The sequence below is a fragment of the Leptidea sinapis genome, chromosome 25 (genome assembly GCF_905404315.1).
Source record: "Leptidea sinapis chromosome 25, ilLepSina1.1, whole genome shotgun sequence".
In the NCBI taxonomy this organism is placed as follows: Eukaryota; Metazoa; Arthropoda; class Insecta; order Lepidoptera; family Pieridae; genus Leptidea; species Leptidea sinapis.
In genome coordinates this window covers 3,893,009-3,917,540 of record NC_066289.1, presented here as the reverse complement: position 1 = coordinate 3,917,540, position 24,532 = coordinate 3,893,009, and the positions used below count along the sequence as shown (strand labels likewise).

Here is a 24,532-nt window from a genome sequence, read left to right as displayed (position 1 = left end):
TCTCCGACTTCTTCTTCCTCGATTGCCAAGTTTTCAACATTATTTACAAACAAATTTTCCGAAAAAAATCTACGATTAACAGGCATTAACGGACACAAGTTTTGAATTATCTGCTTTTTCCTTTCGTCAGCAATTCCTCTTTCAATAATTCTGTGTCCTGACCACAGAATTATTGAAAGAGGTATTTCTAGGTAAACAAGGTATTTCTTTTAATTTAAGAACTTTCACCTATAAAAAGCTTAATGACCGGAATGTTTCATCTTTATGGTTGGTTAATCTTGTAATGAATATCTAAACTCCCTCTGATAACTTGTACAGCAATTATGTCTTTCAAGTATACCCTGGGCTGAGTATTACGGAGCCTATGCTGAGATGATTTATCTTGAAACTGGAAGAAGTCGGTGACATTCATTTTTTTAACAGTTACATTTTTCGTACAAGTTGCGACACAATTGACATAATCATTAAAATCATAAACCTTCCTTTGCTTTTGTAGAGATTTTTTAACCAAATGATGATATCGGCTGACACATGGCAGAGGCAATATCTTCTTATTTTCGTCCCGATACCACTTCATTCCACAAAACAGCGACCGGTTTCTGTTTATCTGTGAATTTGCTTAAAGGCACAAAGCTCTCGTTGAAGCATATAATACGAGTGGTAAACAAGACAATTTTGAATATATCTATACGTTGAAGCAGCACTACCTTATAAAGATCCGCTGAAAAATAAGTAATTCTAGTTCTTCATTACTTTCCTGGTTTTTCACATCATTTTGATATTCCTCTCTACTGTTAATGTATCTTTCGTTATGTTTCAGATAGGCATTGCAGTTTACACAATCTGAACATATATCTTCCTCACTGTGCTTAGTTTCTTCTTTATGCATTTTATACCCTGTACAAATTTCGCATTCTTAGTTAGAAAGAGTTACAAATGAAATATTCATTTGTTTTGTAACAAATTCGTATTAAATTTTATGGTCTGGATACTTGGCTTTGTAATCCTCGTAGATAATCTTAAGAGTCACATCGCTCGACAAATACCTTCTTCTCGGAGCATGTTCTCTTCGATAGTGTGATATGACTGGTTTATACTGAAGAACGTGGTTTCTAAATTTACTTACTGTGTTTATTTTTTGTCTAATGTTATGTTTGCCCCTCTTATCTTATTGATCAGATATATCTTTATTATATATTTTTATCTAATATTTTGAATTACCTTTTGTCATTTTTTTTATTGTATCCTAATGTGGTCAGAAAAAATGTTATACACACTTCGATTTTCTCAATATCAGATGTCAGAAAAAAAAAATTGTACGTTTTATTGCGCTTATAAGTGTTGCTTTCATTGACATTTTTTCTTGATTGAACCTTCCTTGACTTCGGATGTAAGGTTCTTTATCATTACTCCTTGTGCTTCCCAACCAAGGTTCAAATAATTATCGTGTATCTTCCAACCGCATCATGAGTGAATTTATCGTTACATTTTTTCGGGTATAAACGGTACAAATATAAAGTATTATTATTCAAAACGGATTAGTAATTAGCTTTATTTTCCATTAAAGTAAGTTGTTTATTCACATAACAAAGCATATTAAATAAAAGGATTACTTACAATATTTAAAATAAACAATAATTACTCACCTTATCGCGTCACGAAAAGGCGTAAATAAAATAAAATCAGACGACCATCACTCAACCGCGCTACTTGAAGCGAAATGACCGAATATTTTGATCATTAATACGTAGCTAGTAGAGCAGTAACAACCACTTACTGCTCTACTGATTTACAAAACTATTAAATTATTTCATCTTTTGTTATGTTATAAAAGCAGTAAGTGATGATACTGTGTTTATATTAATGTGTATTATGAGTCATTCATTATAAAATTACTATCTTAAAGCGCAGTACAGCTCCATACTGTAGATTAAACTAGTAAAATTCATTTGGTACTTTGGGTAATACTAACGTAAAGAGCAGTATGTCAGAAATTTACTGCTCTTTTGTTAAGAAATATGTGAATACTAATGAAAAGGGCAGTATATCAATGAAATACTGCTCTTTTACCTAGTTAACTAAATTATTTTACCGTTCTTACTGCTATTCATCAAAAAAGAAAATGCATTTCTAATATACGTAGATGTATGAAACCTAGATAGGAAGAAAGCTCGTTTGATGTACATTCCAAATCAGTAATAATAAAAAAATGGCCACCTTTGACTTACTGCCCTTTCGATTACCAGGGCAGTATATACCACTGGACTGGCGGCTGTTAAATTACTTTTGTGCCTGTTTGATATTCGCCATTTTGGCGCTGTTGGCTGTGTAGCGTGTCTGCGGTACTAAAACTAGTAATGACAGCCTCAGCAAACATCGATAGATGGTGCGAAACTATTTACAAAAAAAATGTGTATTTTTGGATTCTATTTGGGAAAACAAACGAAATAAATTCAAAATGCAAAAATACTTCAGAGTATTGTACGTTCCTTCGCAGCCGTTTGTATTATACGTCAAAATTAGTTCTCTGGACGCTCGCGAGTGGCGCTTCCAATAGGCAGTCAGTGTTTTTATGACAATAATGGACGAGACGAGCAGTGCGTTCAGCTAATAGTAATTGATACGCTCTGCTCATTTTAGTGCCGCTCAGGATTCTTGAAAAACCCAAAAGTGGCACTACAAATATTGCGCGCGTCACTTTGAGACATAAGATGTTAAGTCTCATTTGCCCAGTAATTTCACTAGACTTTTCAGACCGAAACTCAATAATGCTTAATTACTCATTCACGGCAGAAAAAGGCGCCGCCGTTATATTCCTTATTCTGGACACACAAACAACGTGTGGAACTCCAGTACAAATTAAACATCTTGAAGCATTCCGAAACATGGAGCTAGACAGACTGTTGTTAAATCAAATCAAAATCACTTTATTCATATTGATCAAGGAAATGACACGCATGATCTTTAATGGCTGAGCTTTAATGAGAAGAAGTGGCAAGAAACTCATTGCCACTCTATTAAATGAACATTTTCAGCTTCGTCGCTTCGCAAATCAATTACAATAAATTATGTAAAGTGGTGCAACAATACTCAAACGTCAAATACTAAATGCTTTACACGATTAAGACACAAACGTAAATGTAATTTATTACGTAAAAACAAGAGTTATTGAACACAGTAGATGCATCAATCCACACACACTGTAAATAAATGAAGGTATTTTGGTTAAAACAAACTACTAAGGCATCAGTGGTACAAACCTTAGGGCTGTGAGTTGCAGGTACAGGAGGCGCCGGTCAGATTTCACTGCTGATGTTACACTAAATAATAACTAATTATAAATAGTTAAAAAATTTACTATGACTTAGCGGAGATTTATCTTTTCTAATCGCATATTAGAGCTAAAACGCTCAGTATCTATTCGATAAAGCTGACGTGACTTATAATAGCTAGGACCCTTCTATAAACCTACTTTAAGCACTCGAACGCAAAAAATCATGGCCGACATCGATCAGCTGTTCGTTAAATAATGTGATAAATAGCTTCCCGCGTAAAATTATATAATTAGTTAAAATCATGTTTTTTTTGTAAGAAATGGCAACATTGCGTGCTATAGAGACGTATTAGTTATGGGAGATTTATCTAACGAATATGAATAAGGAATTTTATCGAACGTTCGATAGGCTTAAAATACGTTTTAACTAATAGCTTTATACCTTCAAAAAGCGTTTTATTATGAATAAGGCAGTAGGTGTTTACAACATTGATATGATAAAAACAACAACACGTTTTAGTAAAAAATATTAATAAGATGTTATTAATAATTAGATATTATGCCTACTTAGCAAGACCTGTAATAATTTGCCGGCGGCATATCACTTTAAAAATAACAAATTGTTTAGATTTTCAAGGAGCGACATCTCAAATCTCCTAATATGCAATTGAGCAAGTTATCAACTGTAAAGTCCTGTAGATGGAGCCACAACCTACGAGTTGAATAAGACATAATATGATTTATGAACCCTACGTCACTCGAACGGTACGCTCAGTGGAAGAGCAGTCGGTCGAACCCGAGAGGTCGCGGGTTCGAGTCCCGCATCGTTCATAAATTTTGGTTACCAATTTAATTAATCCCAGAAGTGAGTAATATCACTTTAAAATAACAAATTGTTAAGACCTGTAATATATATGAGATTCTATAATATATTAGATTCCATGTTAGTGCTCAAGTGATGAAGCTGTCTAATAATATATTTCCTAGTCAATAATAGCTTTAGTTAACAAAATAAATAATACCCAAATAAAATTTGAAATACAACAAAATTTTATGAACGATGCGGGATTCGAACCCACGACCTCCGGCGTTCCGTGCCGGTGCTCTAAACAACTGAGCTTACTGTTCGAGTACCGCCTCGTTATAAAATTCTGTTTGCTTTGTTCAACTCTCAGGTTGTGGCTTCATCTACAGGATCTACTTTACAGTTGATAACCTGCTCAGCCTCAATATTTGCATATTAGGAAATTGACTTGAGATGTCGCTCTTGTAAATCTAAACAATATGTTATATTTTATTTTGTTTCAAAATTTTATTTGTGTATTAATCCTAGAAGTGAGGGTTATCACGTTAAAAACATAACACATTGTTTAAAATAAATAATAATAGTTATAATGTTTACAATTGGCTATTCTTAATTTTTTTTAATATATTCTAAAATGAGCATAAAGATTCTGATATGAACTGGTATTTTTATCTCTTAAAAATACTTCCACTAAGAAAAATTGTTTTAAATTTAAATGATAATTTAATCGCACCTATAAGGGAGCCGCCGTGATCGTGACGTCATAATAGCTTCTGCAAATGCAATCCTTATTGATATTTCTAAAAATAAAATAGCTTTTCTTAGTCCGTATCGTGGGTTTGTTGCTAAAATCAATTTTTTTCAGCTATAGTGGCGTCACAAAATGGTGGTCGCCGTATTCGGTCACGTGACATACAGTTAATAAAACAATGAGTCTCATTTTGAAATTCTCAAGTTTTTATAATAAATTAGTATTGAATTCGTATTTGTAATGGCAAAAACACTATAAATAACATATTTGCATAATTTAATTTTGATAGATGAAACTGACCTGTTATTAAACTTACAGAATAACATCACATCGCAGCGAGTACACCGAAGAGTCGGCGCAACTACCGATCACGCTGAGCGAGAGTGTCGAAAGGCAAACTCACCCGCAACTCGACACGACCTCACGAGTCTCGGTCACCGACGAGACGGACGGTCGGTCGCACGTACCGTCTTCATCTCACTCGCTCACCACGAGGGATTTCCTGCGGCGCTCCTTTGTGAGGAAAAGCGATTCGGCTAAGAGTATACTTCGGTCGAGTATGCGGAGCTTCAAGTACGGTATGAACGGCGCGTTGACGAGCAGTCACGAGCAGTTGGTCCGGGATGTCGAGCCTATGTCGAACACGGTCGCCATGTCGTCCGTAGTAGGGGACGCGGACCGCGCGAGAAGCTTCGCCTCTGTTATATAAACATGTTTAACATTGAAGTTGATCGTAAACTGTGGCGGAACAAAATAAGAACTCACAATAAAAAGATTGGTTTTGTTTTTTGAAATTATACTTCTAAAAAAATGCTAAGAGTGAAATTTTAAGATGCGCGCATCACTGTAACAAAAGTAACAGGTTGAGTTGGTTCCTAATATTTTCTGACGTTTGCGTCATTGGTTATCCTTTAAATTTTGGAAGTGAAATATTATTATTGTACATTTTATTTCCAAAATAAATATTCAATATTTAAAAAAATGCCGCCATAGTGAATGAAGAATAAAATATAAATGTAGGTTTTTTTTTTAGATTAACAAAATGTCTCAATATATTTACAGTGTTGAAAGTGTTTGTTGATCAGAGGCTAACGGGATTAACCATTAACTTAACGAATTCGTGTAGTTGTTAATACTATAAGGTTTCTTAAAATATAAGAAATATTGTGAGAGTGAAGCCCCGCAAATTGTTTATGTACGCGGCCGCCATTTTTAGTTACGTCATAACCGGACAAACTTCCAATAATCTACAGAGAGACGTTGAAGTCACACAGTCTATAATAAGATAAGTTTCCAGAACGAAAGCAACTTACGGAGATTATATCACATTTTGGAATCATTACAATTTTTAAACAATTTTCTGAAAAAAATAGTCGTGAAATGCGGATCGAATATTTCAAATATCCTGGTGCTTTTAACTATGAATATTTGTCGGCGGCATATTAGTCTACTACAATCAAGGTAACCCCATGCATTTTTTTTTGTATTTTACATAATAAACATTCCTTAGCTTAAGTCTAAGGAGGCCAAAGTCTGACAGGCGCAGACTAAGGCCATTGTGAAGTGTAAATGATCCCGCTTCATAGTCTAAGATCCGAATAGGAATGACCTTCACCCAAACGTAACCGTATCAATGTATTTTATATCAAGTTATTATTTAATTTTTAAGGCTTCATATTTTTTTTATTCTACCTGAACTCTTAAGAGATCTATCGAAGACACAACTCTATGAGACTAATTAAAATTAAAATAAACTTTATTTCGATATAATGTTCAATAATTACACACGAGGATTGACTTACCAGTTTTAATACTTTTTTTTTTATGAAAATACGGGACGAGACGAGCAGGACAACAACAACAGCTGAACGATGTTAATTGATATGCCCTGCCCATTACAATGTAGTGCCGCTCAGGATTTTTGAAAAGCCAAAAAATTCTCAGCTAACGGTATATTCTATAGTATCTCTCTTTTAAACGAATGAATGTAACGTTAAAAAATATTTTTTTATTTTTTGTTAATTATAATTTTTGACAGAACTGTCGACTTAACACATCCCACTCGCGATATTATGTTTTTGTCATAATTAATTTGATATAAAATACTTTTTATACATTAATCGGATAAGTGACGGTCACTTTCTATTCGGATCCTGTACTATAGCGCAGTCATGACACGTCCCGGCAAACGATATTTGAGATCCCATGTAACGAATATGAAAATAATATTGTTTTAATTATATAATAATCACAGGTAACTAGATCTAGATTCATTATATTGAAAATGTTTTTACATCATATCGCCTAGCTATAATACATCACATATTCATTAATTATCGTCATCAACAAACTATCACAACTTGTAATTAAATATAATAATTTAATGAATATCTATTAAGAACAATTTGTACAATAAAGTGAAAAATTTCGCCAAATCGTTGATTTAATTATTAAAATCGTCAAGACTGTAGCTGTATGTTGTATTTTAACGTAAAATTTGTAATTAATTTTTATTAATCACGTTATAATAATGTACCTACTGTGAGTTTCATCACAACAATAATTATAATATATATTATATAGAGGGTATTAGTAATTCAATTATATTTTAATTGTATTTTGTTTGTAAGTTCTCTTACAATAAAATAATATATATTATTGATATTATATGAAGAAACATTACATAACATCTCAATAATTATTTAATTTTGTTTAATGATTTTATGTTTTTTAAAATAGATCTGTTTTAAGTTTAGAATATGCACATATAGAATCTCCCGGTCTCCACTAGACGTGAGGTGTGGGTAGTTGCATTTTTAGTTAAGTTTTATCCAGCCATACTTGTGTTGTTCAGAAAACCATTGATAATAAATCTGAGCTTATAATATTAAGACCCTAGGGCTAGAAGCTAGTGTTTGAATGTAATTTATAGAATAGAGATTGTCTGGTTGAAATGATTTTGGTTGATTATTAACTATGATCATAAACTTAGATAATTTATACGTCTAGATAGACTAAGACAGCTGTGAAAACGTTGAAAAAAATTGAGTGGAGAACTAACCTCTATTTTGAGCAATTCACGCACACTAACACAACGTGTCTAACAAATCTCCAGCTTGTCTCGCATACTAAAGTAATATCGCTGGACTGTTTTTATCGGTTGTCTAACAGCAAAAGACTATCTAGAAATATAAATTATCTAAGATAATAAATTAGATTGGGTATAATAATTGTTGAAATATTGGTGATTTCATACAATTTAATTGCTTGTAAAAGTCTACATCATTGTAGTTACTTTTGGTGATCATATTTTCATAGTTTTAGCTCGTTTTAGTATGTGAAATTAGATGATATTAATATCATAGTTTTTATAAACTATACATGTGAATGAGTCCAAATAAACGACATTAAACATATTCAAAATTATGAAGTGACCAAAAATTTCAACAATTGTAGAAAAAAAACACGTGATTGTCTACAAAGGTAGTATTATTATAATTTTAATCCCTTTTTACTAACATTTTTATATTAACAAATTGAATAAGAACATGTACTTAGGTATATTAGACTTTTGTTAAGAGATATGTTGTACTTATTAGGATTGGGGACGTTAAGTTTTTATTGTTATTAGTACAAGTAGATTAGTTGTTTACGCTCGAGTGCTGCCGAATGGATTCCTTTTATATATTTTACCTGAAATTTGAGTATCGAGCTATTCCGAATGGAAGTGGATAATTTATTACTAAGCAAAGCCCCTTGGCTTGCATCTAAAAATCGTGTTCTTAATATGTGTAATTTGACTACATTGATAGATTTTGTATAGTGTGTATTTCATAAAAATAACCGCTCACATGCAAGTTGAACTATCACAAGATGGTCTCCTTACCACCATACAAGACAATAAAACACAATGAACTTTTGAAATACTATCGTGAAAGAAGCTTTATTGTCAATTTACATGGCGGCCATATTGGAAGTCGCCATCTTGTATTCTATTATTTGTTGTTATAGCGACAATAGTTCTACACACTGTATAAATTTTAGCTAACCACTAACCGGTTTCATTATCTCTGGACCTGACGCCGATGACGTCACTTCGTCGCTTTGTTACGGTGTGCAAAACAAGCATCATTAAATAATAATATCCTAATTTTATTATTAATAAATAAACTACGATTTATTGTTTCTGTATTATTGATTGATGTAAATTAATAAAAGCATCTAGGTTAAGTACTTAAAAGTACTTTTTTTTTCTTTTTTTAAAATTTAATTTCATTATTAAATTAAATTTATTCAAGTCATTAGATACACTATTAATCTTACATTAATCATAAAATAATTATTCTAAACTTAAACAATAAAAATTTGCAAATTTAATACGAATAGCTGCCAAAATACAAAGAAAAACATAATATTATAGCTGTGAAGAATATATGAATGTTATCACGAGAAATAAGCGTAAAACGAAAGTAATTATATTATTATTCAGACAGAACTATTATTGGGACACAATTGCATAAACTACATAACTATTAACAACAAACGTCGAAACTTAATCAATGAAACTAATAACAAAGCAGTGACAGCTCGAAAATATCACACGTACCTAACGGTAGTGAAACTGCAAACCGTACTGATACAACAGGACGAGCGCGACGGGGTGAAAGGGGGCTTCACGTTCCAGCGAGGTCCAGAAATAACGCGGATGAGTGTTGGTACAAAGATATACACATAATAATATTATTGTGTAATGGATATGCTCTTAGAATCAGTTTAAAGGAATTATTACTACATAGAATATTAAATAATATAGAAGGTGCCTAAATATCGAAATATTAGCTGAACAATGTGACACTTTTACTTTGCTTTTCACAGGTTTGGTTTTGTTGAAAATATTAAACGTGCAACGAGTGATGTGTTCCTTCTTGCATTTATTATAAATTCTAAATTTGTTATAATAGATCTAGTCACACGCAGCTTCCATGTTATTAACAACGCATCACATTGTTAATCTACATTAAGCACATAATTTTTTGCACTTTTGTGTTTTTATATTAATTTTTAATCTACTTAATGATGTATTTCCACTTATGAAATAAATTTTATGATATTCAATTTAATTTTACTTTTCAATGTATTATTATGTTAAATTACAGTTTTATCAGAGTGAATGTGATATTATCAATCCGTGAGGGGACAAACACCGTGTTCTGACTAAAGAACATTCTACAGTATAGAATGGTAGTCTATTGGTAATAGTATTGTGTAGAATCTACACAATACCTAGATGGGAGATAATTTGATAAGTATGATAGATTTTGTGATTGTAAGGCTTATTAGTGATCTAGATACAAGGGTATAATGGTGTTTGTGGAAAATCAACAGCCGCAGAACTTAAAGACCAAAATGGAAGGGTTATTTATGAAAGTAGATGCAAGTGAGATTTATGATTGAAGTAATTATGTAAATTGTGTGGTTTTATTAATGAAAGAAGACATGAAGAACCAGCACACTTTATATTATCAGAATGTTGAACTGCAGAATAAGATACTGCCTTTGCTGGAAGAAATGGGTTGCAAATATTACCGCAGTGTTAGCCGTTTCACCATCATCGACAATTCGTTGTAAATCAAAGTAGGTAAGAAAGGTAGTGTGTAACAGACGAGATGGGATTTACTAGCGGGATTCATAAAAGAATGTGATGTGTGTATGAGGTTTTCTCATTTTGATCGAATTACAAAGAATGTTCTGACAAAAGGGAGACGTGTCCGATGAACTTAAGAATGCGACTCTGTACTAATACCGAATGGTGCGAAACTCGGTTCCTTGAAACTCGACACCAATTTTCTGCTGACTGCTTCCATCTCAAACTATAATCGTATATAAACTGACGCTATAATCGTCGCCCAGTTAGTGAAATCGCGGCCAGTTACACTTGATCGTTTTTTTTATGGAAAAGGAGGACAAACGAGCGTACGTGTCATCTGGTGTTAAGTGATCACCGCCGCTAACATTATCTTCGCAATACCAAAGGAATCGTAGGAGCGATGCTGGACTTTCAAGGAAAGTACCTATACGCTCTCTTTTTTGAAGGTACTCATGTAACGCCCCGGAAACACCGCATAAGGAATTTAATTCCACATCTTTGTAGAACGTGGAAGAGAGTTCCTTGAAAACCACACTGGACGAACCATCATAAATACAGAGTAGGTACCGTATTAAACAGACGACTGCTGACGTCACAGTTCAAACTTTATTAAACGCCTGTCCGTTTGCAATCTTGCGATTCCCGCGTGTCTGTCCAAGCTCAAAAATGTAAAATTAAATAAAACATATTTATGCGTTGTTATATTTATTCAACCATAAAAATTCATAAATTTTCAAAGATCTACCAAAGGTGTCAAAAAGTACAAAAAAGACGGAGCTGTCTTGAAATGTTTCTAGTGATGACGACAGGAAGTCACAAATATTCACGCAACAAACAGAACCTTCAATACATTTTGAAGACTTCAACTGGCCTTTGTCTTTTAGAAAATAAAAACATTTCAAAACACATTTAAATTAAATACTTTTTTACCGTTAAGTTCGCGTCGCGCGTTACCATGCAGGCAACAGTTGTATATCTCGTATTCGCGAATCGTCCGTGTAACGTAAATTTCCGCAATTCAGACACAATCAAACGCGTTTACAAAGTATTTTATTTAGATGTGTAATACTGGGTAAAAGAAAATACAATTTCAAAACACATTTATTACATAATTGTTCTAATATTCAATTGTTATTTGTAAAACATAAATAATGACAAATGAGGTCATCATGGTTATATTGACTCCAACGCCATGGTGTAGCGTCAGCATATTTAAGTCCTAAAAATATGTAATGCTAACCTTGAACCCTTCAGATTTTCGTTTTGTTTTAGTATTTAAGCAATAGTAGTTATAACATGTACAATTGGGACGGACTGGTACTTTGAAGAATTTTAATAGCAGTCTCAACATTGTTGGGAGTGAATAAAAACTTGCAGAATAGCGATATTAAAATTTATACAGTATTTGTAATATGATAGATTCGTAAGAAAAGTTATTACGGGAAGTTGTTTTACAGGTGTCAGTATCGTAAAATTGTATATTTATTAATAATGTATGGAACTACAAGTCTGGTACTGGGTCCTACAAGCAGATTATAATTTATACTAAAAGATATTTCAGTGAAAGTAATCTTTTATCATTAGAGGTTCAGGGTTAATAATTCATGCAACTACAACTAAACACAATTAGACAGTAAAAAAACAAATAATCACAAACTGTATACAATCATACTGTCACATTTCAGAATGAAGGAGTATTTGAACATCACAATACCGTATACAAATAAACAAATAAAATTAATCAGTCACATAATTAATTAGATCACAATATAATTATTTATCAATTTACTATCTAAATAGTGAATTCATATTCAGTAGTGATTTAGCTGCTTTTGCCTCTGTTACGTCCTTTTTCTTTATGGGATCCAACATGAAGCATTTCCATAACCTGCAATATAGAATAATAAATTGTTAGTCTCCCAAGAGCCTCAATTCTTTTTCATTTTAATTTTTTTTCAAAGCATAGGTGATGCAAAGCACCAGAGGAATCATAAAAGAGTTGCGGACCTTTTCGAGCATAGAATGAACATACACATGAATTAAAAAGAATAAACTTTAATAACTAAAGGTTCCAACTTTTTAAACATAAAACATTTATACAATGTCCCTGACTTCTGCCCTTTGCAATTATCTCCTTTAGTTTCGGTCTAGACTCTAAGAGAAAACCTGGTCTAATATGGGTCCAGTGTTTGGTGTATTTCATCTTCGATACCAGAGAGTAACTTCTGCTGATTATCACACACATTGTGTGTGTTCGGTACCATGGTACGAGGTTCGTTCTTAAAATTACACGCATTTTAATCCTATAAAAAGTATTTTATTTAAATGTGAAACACTCGCGTTAATGAAAGAAAAAACTGTTTCTATACAAAATAAAAATACCTATCAAGTTACTAGTTTTATTATATTTTTTCAAATATCTGTTCAAGTCAATCCATCACTATATCCGATGTAACCACTGAGAAAAACACTTAGCCCAATCGTCCTCAGGGGTCGACAACCTTTTCAAACGCAGCCTGCGTTTGCTGCTTCAGCGTCTATGAAACGTTTTCCTCGAAGTTTTTGCTAAGCTTCGATCTCTAGTCACTCTAGTTGGCAACTGTTTGTAAGGAAACACCCCCTGAGAGACATATTGTTTCGCCATCGTAACAGTAAATTCCGCGTTCGTCACCCGTAAGAATATACCGAACACTGCTTTTGAGTCACCCGAGTAGAAGGCCATCTCTAATGCTGATCATTGGTTAGGTTAGTGCGACTACGATTACGCTCTTTAACCCAGTTATGTAGCCACTGTACACGCGATGGGTATTCATTGTTAAAGTACAGTCATGCTGACGTGACAGTCAATTTACAAATTTCCGCCAAATCGTAAAAAAATTGACAAATGAATGATATATACATATTTTGTCAAAATTGATTCCTTTCGAATTCTTTTTGATGTAATTTCTAATATACTAGATACTACTACCGCTTCAGAAATAAATGGCGCTCTGAGAGAGAAGAAGCGCCGCAAGAAACTCTCCTAGCATTACTTTTTTTTGCAATAATAAAATACATACTCAATAATAGTGGTAGACTTTCATTTTAAAAATTTAAACTTATTTTTCTATTATATTCTTTACAAGTTTTCAGTTCTAAAAACTTTCAGTGTCACACTTTGCCCTTCGTATGAATCTGATCGATCGAAAACACAATGATACATAGCATGATAGATGGGGAACGAACTGGCGCCTCCCAGATGAGAGGGAACCAACATTCTTTTTTACGAAACAATGAAAATATAATATTTCTCTCTGTCATTACGACTCATCATCACACATCATCCATCACTCACCGGAGGGTCTCGTCAGCACCAGCAGACAGCACCGAGCTACCATCGGGGGACAGTGCCATGTGTAGCACTCTTGCCATGTGTCCATTAAGCTCAGCCACACGGCTCATCACCGGGTACTTCCATATGATCAACTGGTTGTTGACATAACCGTGGCCAGATATCAGTTCTTTGTAATGGGTGCTCCATAATATTGAACACACCTATAAATTAAAGCAAAACAAATATAGGAATTGTATTTTGTATAAACATTTGTATGTTCTTAGATGGGAATTTCATATTATTTCATTAGAGAGGAACCTAACCTAAGAACTTGGTATATTGTAAAGACTAAGTAACATCAATTGGGATATAATTGAGAAATAATTATATTAAATTTTGGACTTAATATAGTGTGAGTGCATTATTTCAGATACGAAATTTTACCAGTGGGAGGCTCCTTTTGCACAGGATGCCAGCTAGATTATGGGTACCACAACGGCGTCTATTTCTGCTGTGTAGCAGCACTATTTTGTGCAAGCATTATTGCGTTTCGATTTGAAGGGGACCATCGCTAGGGAAATTACTGGGCATATGAGACTTACCTGAGCGGCACTGCATTGTAATGGGCAGGGCTTTTCAATTACCATCAGCTGAAAATCATGCTCAACTGCTCCCTTATTGTTATAAAAAAAATGTTATGGTTGAAGAAGAGAAGGACAAATAAGATTACGGGTTACCAGATGTTAAATTATCACAGTTCACGTATCAACAGTCCACATTCCCGTGCAACACCAAAGGAATCACAGGAGTGCTGCTGAACTTTTAGGAAGGCGCATCGCATGCGGAAGCTCATTTCAAAGTTTAGCATATTTGCTCATTCAATTTAACATTTTTCTATTTACATTGAAATAAAAATTATTATTCAATACAAATATTATCTACTTGCAAAATATTTAATATATGACTATCTTTTCATATAAATATCCAGGTACTTATTAGCAGCTAGTTACACACACCTGTGACTTAGTGTCAACAGTGTTCAGGTTGACTCCAGTATTTACGTTCCATATCCGTATGGTCCTGTCAGCTGTTCCTCCCCCGGAAGCCAGAATACCTGAACTCCAAGGACACCAGGCCAATCCTTTCACTGCAGCTAAATGCTGACTGAAATTAAAAAAATTATTTATATATAGAGATGTGTTAAACGAGGTTACTTTAATCGGATGTTACTTGTACCATATGTAACATTTGCATTTGATTAGAGTAAACTCAGGAGCAGTTTTTAAAAAGTTGATTGAACTAAGTATTAGAATTTGACTGTAAGATTTATTGTTTTACTCGAATGTGATCTGCTGTCATTTTGTTTTATAACTCATCATCCACTTTTATTGAGGTTTCTTCTAAGTTTTCCCATTATGATTTGATACTTCACCCATAATTTATCCCTTACCATTGCCGTATACCTTGCAGAAAAAATTATTGATAAAGACAAATGCTACTTGTTGGGCTTGAGATCATAGGATTGTGGACTCTGTCACCAAATGCATAATAATTATTGATTTATTTAACCTTGTATTGTACACATTTCATGGCCCTTCCCTGTCATTTATGTTGCAAAACAAGATGCTGTTTATTAAAGTAACTTAATACATGAAATTAGCACTATTTTACTCACTTGAAAGAATATAAGTACTGAGTTTGCGAATACCGTTGTCCCTGAGCAATCGGCCAGATATTCAGCAGGTTATCATTACCTCCTGATGCAAGATACTTGCCATCGGGCGACCATTTCAACCCACAGACCTAAAACAATGTATCCATAAAAAACTTAATAATATTTGATATGTCAAATGTTGTTCTGCTCACACATTGCTAAATAGCTAAAAAGATGTGTGCAAATATAATAAAATAAGAATATATATATATTCTCACATGACTTGACACAAAATACAGAAGTATTGTAATTATTTCTTTTCTTATTGTAAAGAAATTTAAAAGCACTTTAAAATACATTTCTAGTGGCTCTTGTATAGCATTGCTTTACCAGTCGGTAGCTCCTTTGCACAGGATGCCGGCCTAGATTATGGGTTACGGCCACAATGGCGCCTATTTCTGTTGTGAAGCAGAAAAGTGTTACAATTAATGTATTTCATTCTGAAAGGCGCCGAAATTACTGGGCTAATGAGAATTAACAATTTATGTCTTAAGGTGACGAGCGCAATTGTAGTACCACTCAGAATTTTTCAAGAGGTACTGCATTGTAATGGGCAGGGCGTATGAATTACCATCAGCTGAATGTCCTGCTCGTCTCGGTCCTTATTGTCATAAAAAAATTGTCCATTTTGTATGTAATAATAACTGGACCAATACCTCTTGCGTGTGTGCGTTAATTGTAGTGACGGCGTGTTCTCGCTGCCTCACGTCATGGTGTATTATGTTACCGTCCCGGCTGCCGCTGGACACTACGTAGAGATTCCATGCCAATGCACCAACTCGAGCAGTGTGTCCACCCATTTTCTACAAACCAAATATAGAATGTTTATTACATAGTGTTTGATTAGTTAGCAACAAAGCAATATTATCTTTCCAAAGCTTATATTATACAACTGTCTCTATATCCCCATGTCATAAGTCTGTTATGTATCAACCATCACAGTGGCTCAAAGAGGTAACAATGCCCACAAATGATCTAACCAGCAAAGGCTTGGAGATGGTAATAATTGGACCTGAACAAAAGTTGCCCTTGTTGAATGGTTGTGATGATAAAGATCTGAGGCTATGGGTACTTTACTGTTTGCTAAGTACCCTTAGATGAATCTATCCATTGTTACTTATAAATGTAGTAAACATAACTAACCCGCAGTCTCTTCATAGTTTCACAGTCCCAAAGCTGTACAGAAGCATCTGTGGTACCAACAGCTAGATGAGCACCATCACCTTGCAGCCAAGCTACAGAGGTGACCAACTCGGAACCCTCTAATGTCAAGAGCAGTTCTATTTGGCCCGTGCCAGCATTCCACAAGTAAACTGAATTTCTAAGGGCTACTGCTAGGATGTTCGATGAACTCCAGTCAACTAGGTTAAGGTCTGAAAATAAATCATAATACATTTTATGAATGTTTTTCTGATAATTTAAGAGCAATTGAACCAAAACATATTTACATTACATAGATAATATATAGAATATATAATAATAATAAAAAGAAAGAGGTAGCTATAACCTATCATAATAGTTCCAACACAAATTTGTTTTGGTTGTAACAATTATTTAGTTAATACTTACAATAGTCATCTAAAATATCAGGAGCATCCAAAATTCTGTCAGGACTCTGTGGTATATATCTTGTAGTATTTTTTATAGTGGATGGAACCTTAGCCTGCAAAATTATGTTTTATTTTATTTGAGAACAAATATTTAGCCGATTAGAGATTGTGACTTCCTAGGCTGGATGAAATATGAAAATGGATACAGATATTACTATGTTATAGTTTAACTCTTTTTGATTCAAATATATTATGCTTCGGGTAAAAGATGTATATTAACATAGCATAAGAACAACACAATCAGGAAAAGTGGAATTTTTTGATTAAGTGAGATACAGTGAAAGATTGAAGGACAGAAGACTTACTAGTGGAAGGCTCCTTTGCACAGGATGCCGGCTAGATTATGGGTACCACAAGAGCGCCTATTTCTGCCCTAAAGCAGTAATGTGTAAGCATTACTGTGTTTCGGTCTGAAGGGCGCCGTAGCTAGTGAAATTACTGGGCAAATGAGACTTAACATCTTATGTCTCAAGGCGATGAGCGCAATTGTAGTGCCACTCAGAATTTTTGAGTTTTCAAGAATTGTGAGCGGTACTGCATTATAATGGGCAGGGCGTATCAATTACCATCAGCTGAACGTCCTGCTCGTCTAGTCCCTTATTATCATAAAAAAAAAGACTAATACAATTATTGATGGTAACCCTTACCTGAGAATAAACCACTCTGAGTCTATTTTGGTAGCCCTCTGGAGCTGCGGGAGCCTTACAAGTGTATTGCAATAGTCGTCCTGGCTCTGTGTCAGTTAAAGCTCGCCCAAGAGCTTCACCAACTGCTGTTTGTGCAAATTCTTCATTTTTATCATCATCTCGGCTCATCTAAACAAATATAATAATTTGATTAAGCTACTTGTGCACTCCTCAAGTCCATTAAATTTAACTGCTTTTAGAGATAAAACATTTACAGTTATTTTATATGGTAATAAGTTTTAGGGCTGCAAAAGAGAACTGTTAAGAGAATAAATTAGCTTACAGTCACTTAAAAAATGCTTCTTACTAATAATTCTAGTAGATATTTATACACAATAGTTTATTGTAAATAAATTTAAAATTAAAAAATAAATTAAAGACTGTAACTTTGTACATAATTGAATAATTAATTTCTTTTATAAGAGTAGTAGAATATAGTTTCTTGGTTATATCATATAGCACTATGATCGATAAATACTTAAATGCTGGTAGAGTATACTTACAAAACAAAAATAAATTTGATGGAATCAATTTTAATTTAGGCTTATATGGTAAATACTAATGTACTCTGGAATTTACTCACCATATAGTGACATAAATCATAATTTGAATTGCTTCGTGATGGTATGAACCTGTCCCCTTTGTTCGGTGTCTTAGAAGCTTTACTCGGAGTTGGTGTGGTGGACCTGCCTACAAATAAAATAATAATGAAACATTTATACATAAAGTATTTGAAATTAACAAGAGATTCAGTATTAAGGTGCATCAATAAATCAGCTGAAGGGAAAAAAGGCCATGATGTCCTAGTCAACTGGTTGGTATATCAACATGATATCCTGATAAATTAGTAATTTGAGTTTATTATAACAGTAAGTGGGCTAAGCAATGTTATTAAGTTACGCAGATCTTACAAAATGTACAATGTAAGACTATTTTTTTCCTAGGTATTAATGGGTTATTTTTAAATTTGAACAGCAGCCCGTTCATAAGGGGTGAAAGTTTAGTTAAGTCTATAGTAATAATAATATTTATTTCTCTACTAATATTTACCTGGTGACTTATTCTTCGATGGTGTTTTCTTACTTTTTCGATCAGTTCTTGTTGGTGTCTTGTTGCTTGACAATACACTGTTGTTACAGCTCTGGTTTACAGAAATAGACAACTTTTGCATGGACTGATTACAAGAACTTACATTAATATTTGACGCGTTTTGGACGGAAGAACTTAAACCGGGATTCATATTTTCATTGTTTGTTTTCTTTGCCCATCGTTGTAATGGCCCACGCGTTAGGGGCCCGTCAATAGTAGCCAAACTATTCAGCTCATTGAGGTAATTAAATTGTGCCATTTTTTAGTGTACACAGATTTGATGAACTTTTAAAGCAGATATTTTTTGTATCAGGTAAGCTATGAATATCAAGGCAATTAAAAATTTAGGTATAACTCATCATCTGTTAACCAATTTTAATAGGCACTGCTGAAAGTTATGTATTTTGCTGACGTTAATCACTTGTGGAACATAAATGATTTTATAAAATTTTCTTAAATTAGCCACAATATAATAATCCTCCGTTTACGTTACGCTACGATTGACGGTTACAATTTAAAATCTTAAAACTCAATAGACATGGACATTTTTTTTTGGTTCTGTTCGTCCATCTGGACAGGCAAAGGGGTCGAAAGCCCATACAGCCAAGTCTTATTTTTATTTTTCTATTCTTCAGTCTTCACTTTACACAGCTTGTTCAAAGTCAAGCTAAGTCTTTATATCATCTTCATCTTCAAACATATATAGTACAATTTCACATAAAAGTAGTATTTCGTGTTCTTCATGTTTCATTTTCTTCATATACATATAGGTTCGCATGAAAGGCCAAAGCCAAGTCTTTTATTGATAATATTCTTGTTCCAATGAAGATTAAACCCCGGGCGGGTTTAATAATAATAAACTTTAATGATATAATACTAAAATATAAATGTCATATACGTTATAAGAAATATATTATACATGAATTATAATAATAATGATGAATATTAGTTGAATATAATAATTATAAGATAATATGTAACTAATTTAAGGTATAACTACAAATATTTACATTTATACATTAAAATTTACATTATAAACACAAGTCCAATAATAATTTATGGACGAATATGTTTTAAGTCTGTAAGGGATTGTGTCAAAAGCCAAGCCGTATTTTCAAATTTCGCCTACCGTTGAAACAATAAATTTGTAAAGCGGCACGAAGCAGTCATAAGTTTTCAATAACTGCTGAAGTGAGCGCGGTATGTTTTCAGCATTCTTATAAATATCCAAGAGGCAGTCTATCAATGTAAATCTTTGAAGATTATATTGAGGACAGTCAAAGAAAATGTGATCAAGAGTTTGGATGGATAAATTACAGAATTGACAAGTTGGAGAATCTAAAACACCGATCCTAAATAAATGAGCACCACTACGAGAATGTCCCAGACGTAACCGACAAATTGTGGTGTAAAATTTTCTGTGTAAGTATTTTTTCTTTTTTACAAACCAGGGAGGAGAGATTTCGTTTTTAATGTCGGCTAACCATTTGCCCTTTGTTTGTACAACTTGTTGCCAATAATTCTGAAAGTCTTGCAAGAATGTACCTTTAAAATGAGACAGTGCATCTGTATGTGGTATGGGAATGTTCAAAGCAGTATGTATCTGATTACTATTCACAATAGATTTAGCAAGATAATCAGCTTGTTCATTTCCTTCCACGCCTATGTGTGAAGGAGTCCAGAATAAAACAATATCTTTTGTTAGGGATAAGCATTGATATTTGTCTCTAATATTGTAAATGATGAAATTAGTTGTAACATTACATTTAGGATATTGTAAAGCTTTTAAAACACTCATGCTATCTGTTATAACAATCCAATTATTATATGACTGTTCTCCAATATATTCTAGAGCAGCATACCCACTCCGCAGTTGTATGTCATAAACTGCCATAGAGACAGCAGTATTACTTTTAGATCCATCAGTATAAAGTTGGTTATAATTTTGCCACTCTGACAGCATACTATATACATCTTCCTTATATTTTAATTATTCATTAATAATTATTTTAATAGGTGTATATTTTGAATTATAAGAATTTAAATAACATGGCCAAAGAATACTAGAAAATAGATTATGATCACAAGAAAAATGTAACAAATCAGAGATGCCTTCTACTTGATAGTAGGAATTATTGTCAGTTCGGTTAATATAGTCCTGTATCTTTAATAGGAGTGGATGATTATTAATAGAAGTTAATTTGATAAAGAATTTTGTTTGTAGATATTTGAATCTAAGAGCTAGTGGGGGAATATTACATTCTACTTGTAATGATATAATAGGAGTAGACCTAAAAGCGCCTGTTATGATCCTTAGGCATTTATTTTGTATTTTTTCTAATGTATTCACTAATGTAATTACTCCACCATAACAAAAGAAGGCATACTCAAAATGGGTACGGACTAATGACTTATATAGTGTTAGCAAGATGCGTGGGTCTGCACCCCAATATGTACCAGCTAATGATTTCAGAATATTGCAGGCCTTTAATGCTCGATTTTCTAATATTTCAACATATTTGTGCCATCTAAAATTACTTAAAAACGTAACTCCTAAAAACTTTATTGAATTATCTATTGAAATTTCGTGAGTACCATAATATATTTTTGCATCTCTTATTCTTATAGAATGCTTTGAAAATATTACTACTTTGCTTTTGTCAATACTGACCTCAAGACTAAGATATTGAAAATAAAGCTCCAATTTTTTGAGTGCTACATTAAGATCTAACACAACATTTGATAAATTAAGTCCTGAACTATACACTACTAGATCATCAGCAAATTGGAGGTTAGATACTCTATTACCTAAAACAATATTTATTTGATTTATGTAGATTATAAAGAGCAATGGGCTCAAAATTCCGCCCTGCGATACGCCTCTATATGGATATTGAGGACCTATTAATTGGTTATTGACTCTAACATAAAGTTTACGACCATGCAAGAAATTGAATATCCAACTAACTATTTTTTCAGGGACATTTAAGGATAGAAGAATGGATGATAATTGTTCTAAATCAACATTATTAAATGCTCCTACAACATCCAAAAAAACACCAGCCAATATCTTATTGTCAATCTGGGCACTATGGATGTCAAGACATAAATGCCGTATACTCTCACAAGCAGAACGACCACATTGAAATCCAAATTGATTATTAGGTTAGAGGTTGTTACTTTCAATATAAAATATTAATCTCTGTTTTATTAATTGTTCAAAAATTTTACCAACACGAGCTTAGTGTGATAGGACGATATGAATCAGCTGAACTAGAATCTTTCCCATGCTTTAAAATTGGAATTAGACAGTCTGTTTTCCATTCTTCTGGTATAGTGGAGTTCTTCCATAGGAGATTTAATATTTTTAGAAACTTATTTAAGTTAGAAGACTTTAGGAGTTTAAACATTTTATAGGAGAGCCAATCCAAACCGCATGCAGAGTCCTTTCTTGATGATAGACCAGCTTTTAATTCTTCAATAGTAAAAGGGGCAATCATAAAAGAGTTGGTGCTATTTAAAGGATGATTATTGTGAATAATTGTCAAATTTGGTACTGTATCTGGAGTATATTTGTGTAAAAAGTTGGATATCCAATTATTGCTAGAGAAACAATTATTATTAGAATATAAGTTCTTAAATTTCTTCATTTTTGTCCAAATCTGTTTCATTGGTGTTAACCTATTTATGGTGGAGCAAAAATCTGTCCAGGATTTACGACGTTCATGTCTTAATATACATTTTTTCTTTGCTTGAGCTTGCTTAAAATGAATGTAGTTTTGGATATTGCAATTTGATTTGAATAACAGATTAGCCTGTTTGCAATCTTCTACCACTTTAGTACATTGCCCATTCCACCAGGGAAGTTGTCGCTTTCTTTTAGGTAGATTACTAATATTGTTACAGTTGCAGTTGGTTTTAGGTACTGAATTTTCTACCGCTCTAAGAGTTATTGTAAGACTTCTGTAGATTACAATTATTTATATCAAATTGTTTTAACAAGTCATTTCCTAAGTTCTCATATTGGTCCCAATTTACTATTTTCAGATTACTGTGTGGAGGAATGTTGGATGGAATTGAAGAAGATTCAGTTTCCGACACTACCATGGAAAATTTTGTGATTGTAGGCAAGTGATAGCTGCCCAAAGAGTCCTGATGAACTTGCGATTCACAGCACAGGAATAATGAAGATGATACTATTGTTAGATCTAGTCCATTTGGTCTCCAAGAATTAGTACCCACTGTAGTTGGTTGATCATTATTTAAGAGCATTAAGTCATTATCGTCCATTACATCTATGATGTCTCTACCTCTAGAATTGGTTCTATTACAACCCCAAATGGTATGGTGAGCATTAAAATCACCAGCAATTATTAGTGGTTTTGGAATACTATGCAACAGTCTATTAAATTTAGATTTGTCAAAGTTAGGTACACTGTTGCCAGGACTATAAAAGCTAACAATTGAGATGTCTTTTTGTTTGTATTTAATTTTGATTGCTACATTTTGCAAGGAGTTATCAGAAAATGTTTCTAACTTTTGAAAATAAATGCCATTTCTAACAAAAATTGCTACACCATTGTGATCATTACCACAATCATTTCTTAGTATTGTATAACCTCTGATAGAAAACTGTATATTTGGTTTAAGCCAAGTTTATGATATAAGTGCTATGTGTATGTCCTGCTCATAAAGTAGGTTTTGAAGCTCAAGTCTGTTACTCAACAGACTTTGAGCATTCCACTGTACTATGTTAAGTTTGTGACAGTTGAATGTGACGTTTTATTTTTAATTTGTATGGTGTCTTTAATAGCTGAACTAATTGCGTATGAGCTAATGCTTTGATTCTGTGTTTTATTTAGTGTAATGACTTTTATTATTGATTCTGTGATTAGGTTCGTTGCTGCTGGATTTGATAAAATTAAATTAATTATGTCTTGTGTGTTCTCTGTCTTATTGAGTGATGGAAAGTTTGTTGGATGTTTAAATAAATCTGATAATGGTGTTTTACTTTTATTTTTACTATCCAATATCTTTTTTTGTTTTATGGGGCATTGACCTGATACTGCAAGATGGTTACCTTTACAGTGCACACATACTGCTTTGTCAATAGGTATAGTACATTCTTTATATGAATGATTTTCAGTGCAGATTGAGCAACGCTGAGCATTCTTACAGAATTTAGCCAAGTGGTCAAACCTAAGGCATCGGAAACACTGCTTAACTGGCGGCACATAAGGTCGCACTGGTAGACGCCACATCTTTAAGTGAACGTAATCTGGGAGTGAAGTAGATGACGCAAAAGTAATAATGACTGCCTGTGTAGGTTATAATATAAAACCACTATCGGATTTGTTTTTTTTCATTATACGCCGAATAATTTTTTTTGTACTTGACAAAGATTCGAAATTTTTTTTGTTGGACATATCAATGGGTACGGAGGAAATCACTCTAGACAATTCAGTGGCACCAGCTGGGATGGACGCCTTAATATTTTGTTCCCTTAAAAATGTCGTGTTGTATAGGAATGTATTAGCCAAATTGGGTCGTTCAAACACTACTCCTATCTTATATTTGTTGAGTTTCTTAAGATATTTAAAGCCTTTAATGAAGCGCGATAAGTAGCTACTAAGAGTAAGCATG

General features: G+C 33.3%; 2 protein-coding genes and 1 long non-coding RNA gene across 4 annotated transcripts in view; 2 read left to right on the top strand and 1 right to left on the bottom strand.

Annotated features, from left to right (window-relative positions):
* LOC126972050 (sodium-dependent transporter bedraggled) overlaps window positions 1-9,950 on the top strand; it is a 46,488-nt gene extending 36,538 nt beyond the window's left edge. For both annotated transcript variants that reach the window (XM_050818623.1, XM_050818624.1), the window contains one exon: window positions 5,149-9,950. In XM_050818623.1, the coding sequence (XP_050674580.1) occupies window positions 5,149-5,539 (391 nt within the window). In that variant the 3' untranslated portion in view covers window positions 5,540-9,950. The remainder of the gene's footprint in view (window positions 1-5,148) is intronic.
* Window positions 9,951-11,165: 1,215 nt separating this feature from the next.
* Window positions 11,166-19,400, bottom strand: LOC126972081 (cell division cycle protein 20 homolog). Its single transcript, XM_050818661.1, has 10 exons — window positions 18,851-19,400; window positions 18,384-18,490; window positions 17,762-17,929; window positions 17,074-17,167; window positions 16,648-16,877; window positions 16,161-16,307; window positions 15,466-15,593; window positions 14,807-14,954; window positions 13,812-14,011; window positions 11,166-12,365 (listed from the first exon to the last, which is right to left on the bottom strand). Exons 1-10 carry the CDS (start codon window positions 19,146-19,148, stop codon window positions 12,266-12,268), a joined length of 1,620 nt encoding a protein of 539 aa, XP_050674618.1. The 5' UTR covers window positions 19,149-19,400; the 3' UTR covers window positions 11,166-12,265.
* Window positions 19,401-20,069: 669 nt separating this feature from the next.
* Window positions 20,070-23,899, top strand: LOC126972133 (uncharacterized). The gene is made up of 3 exons (XR_007731051.1): window positions 20,070-20,311; window positions 21,869-22,054; window positions 22,937-23,899. It is a non-coding gene; the product is annotated as an uncharacterized LOC126972133 (long non-coding RNA).
* The last annotated feature ends 633 nt before the right edge of the window (window positions 23,900-24,532 follow it).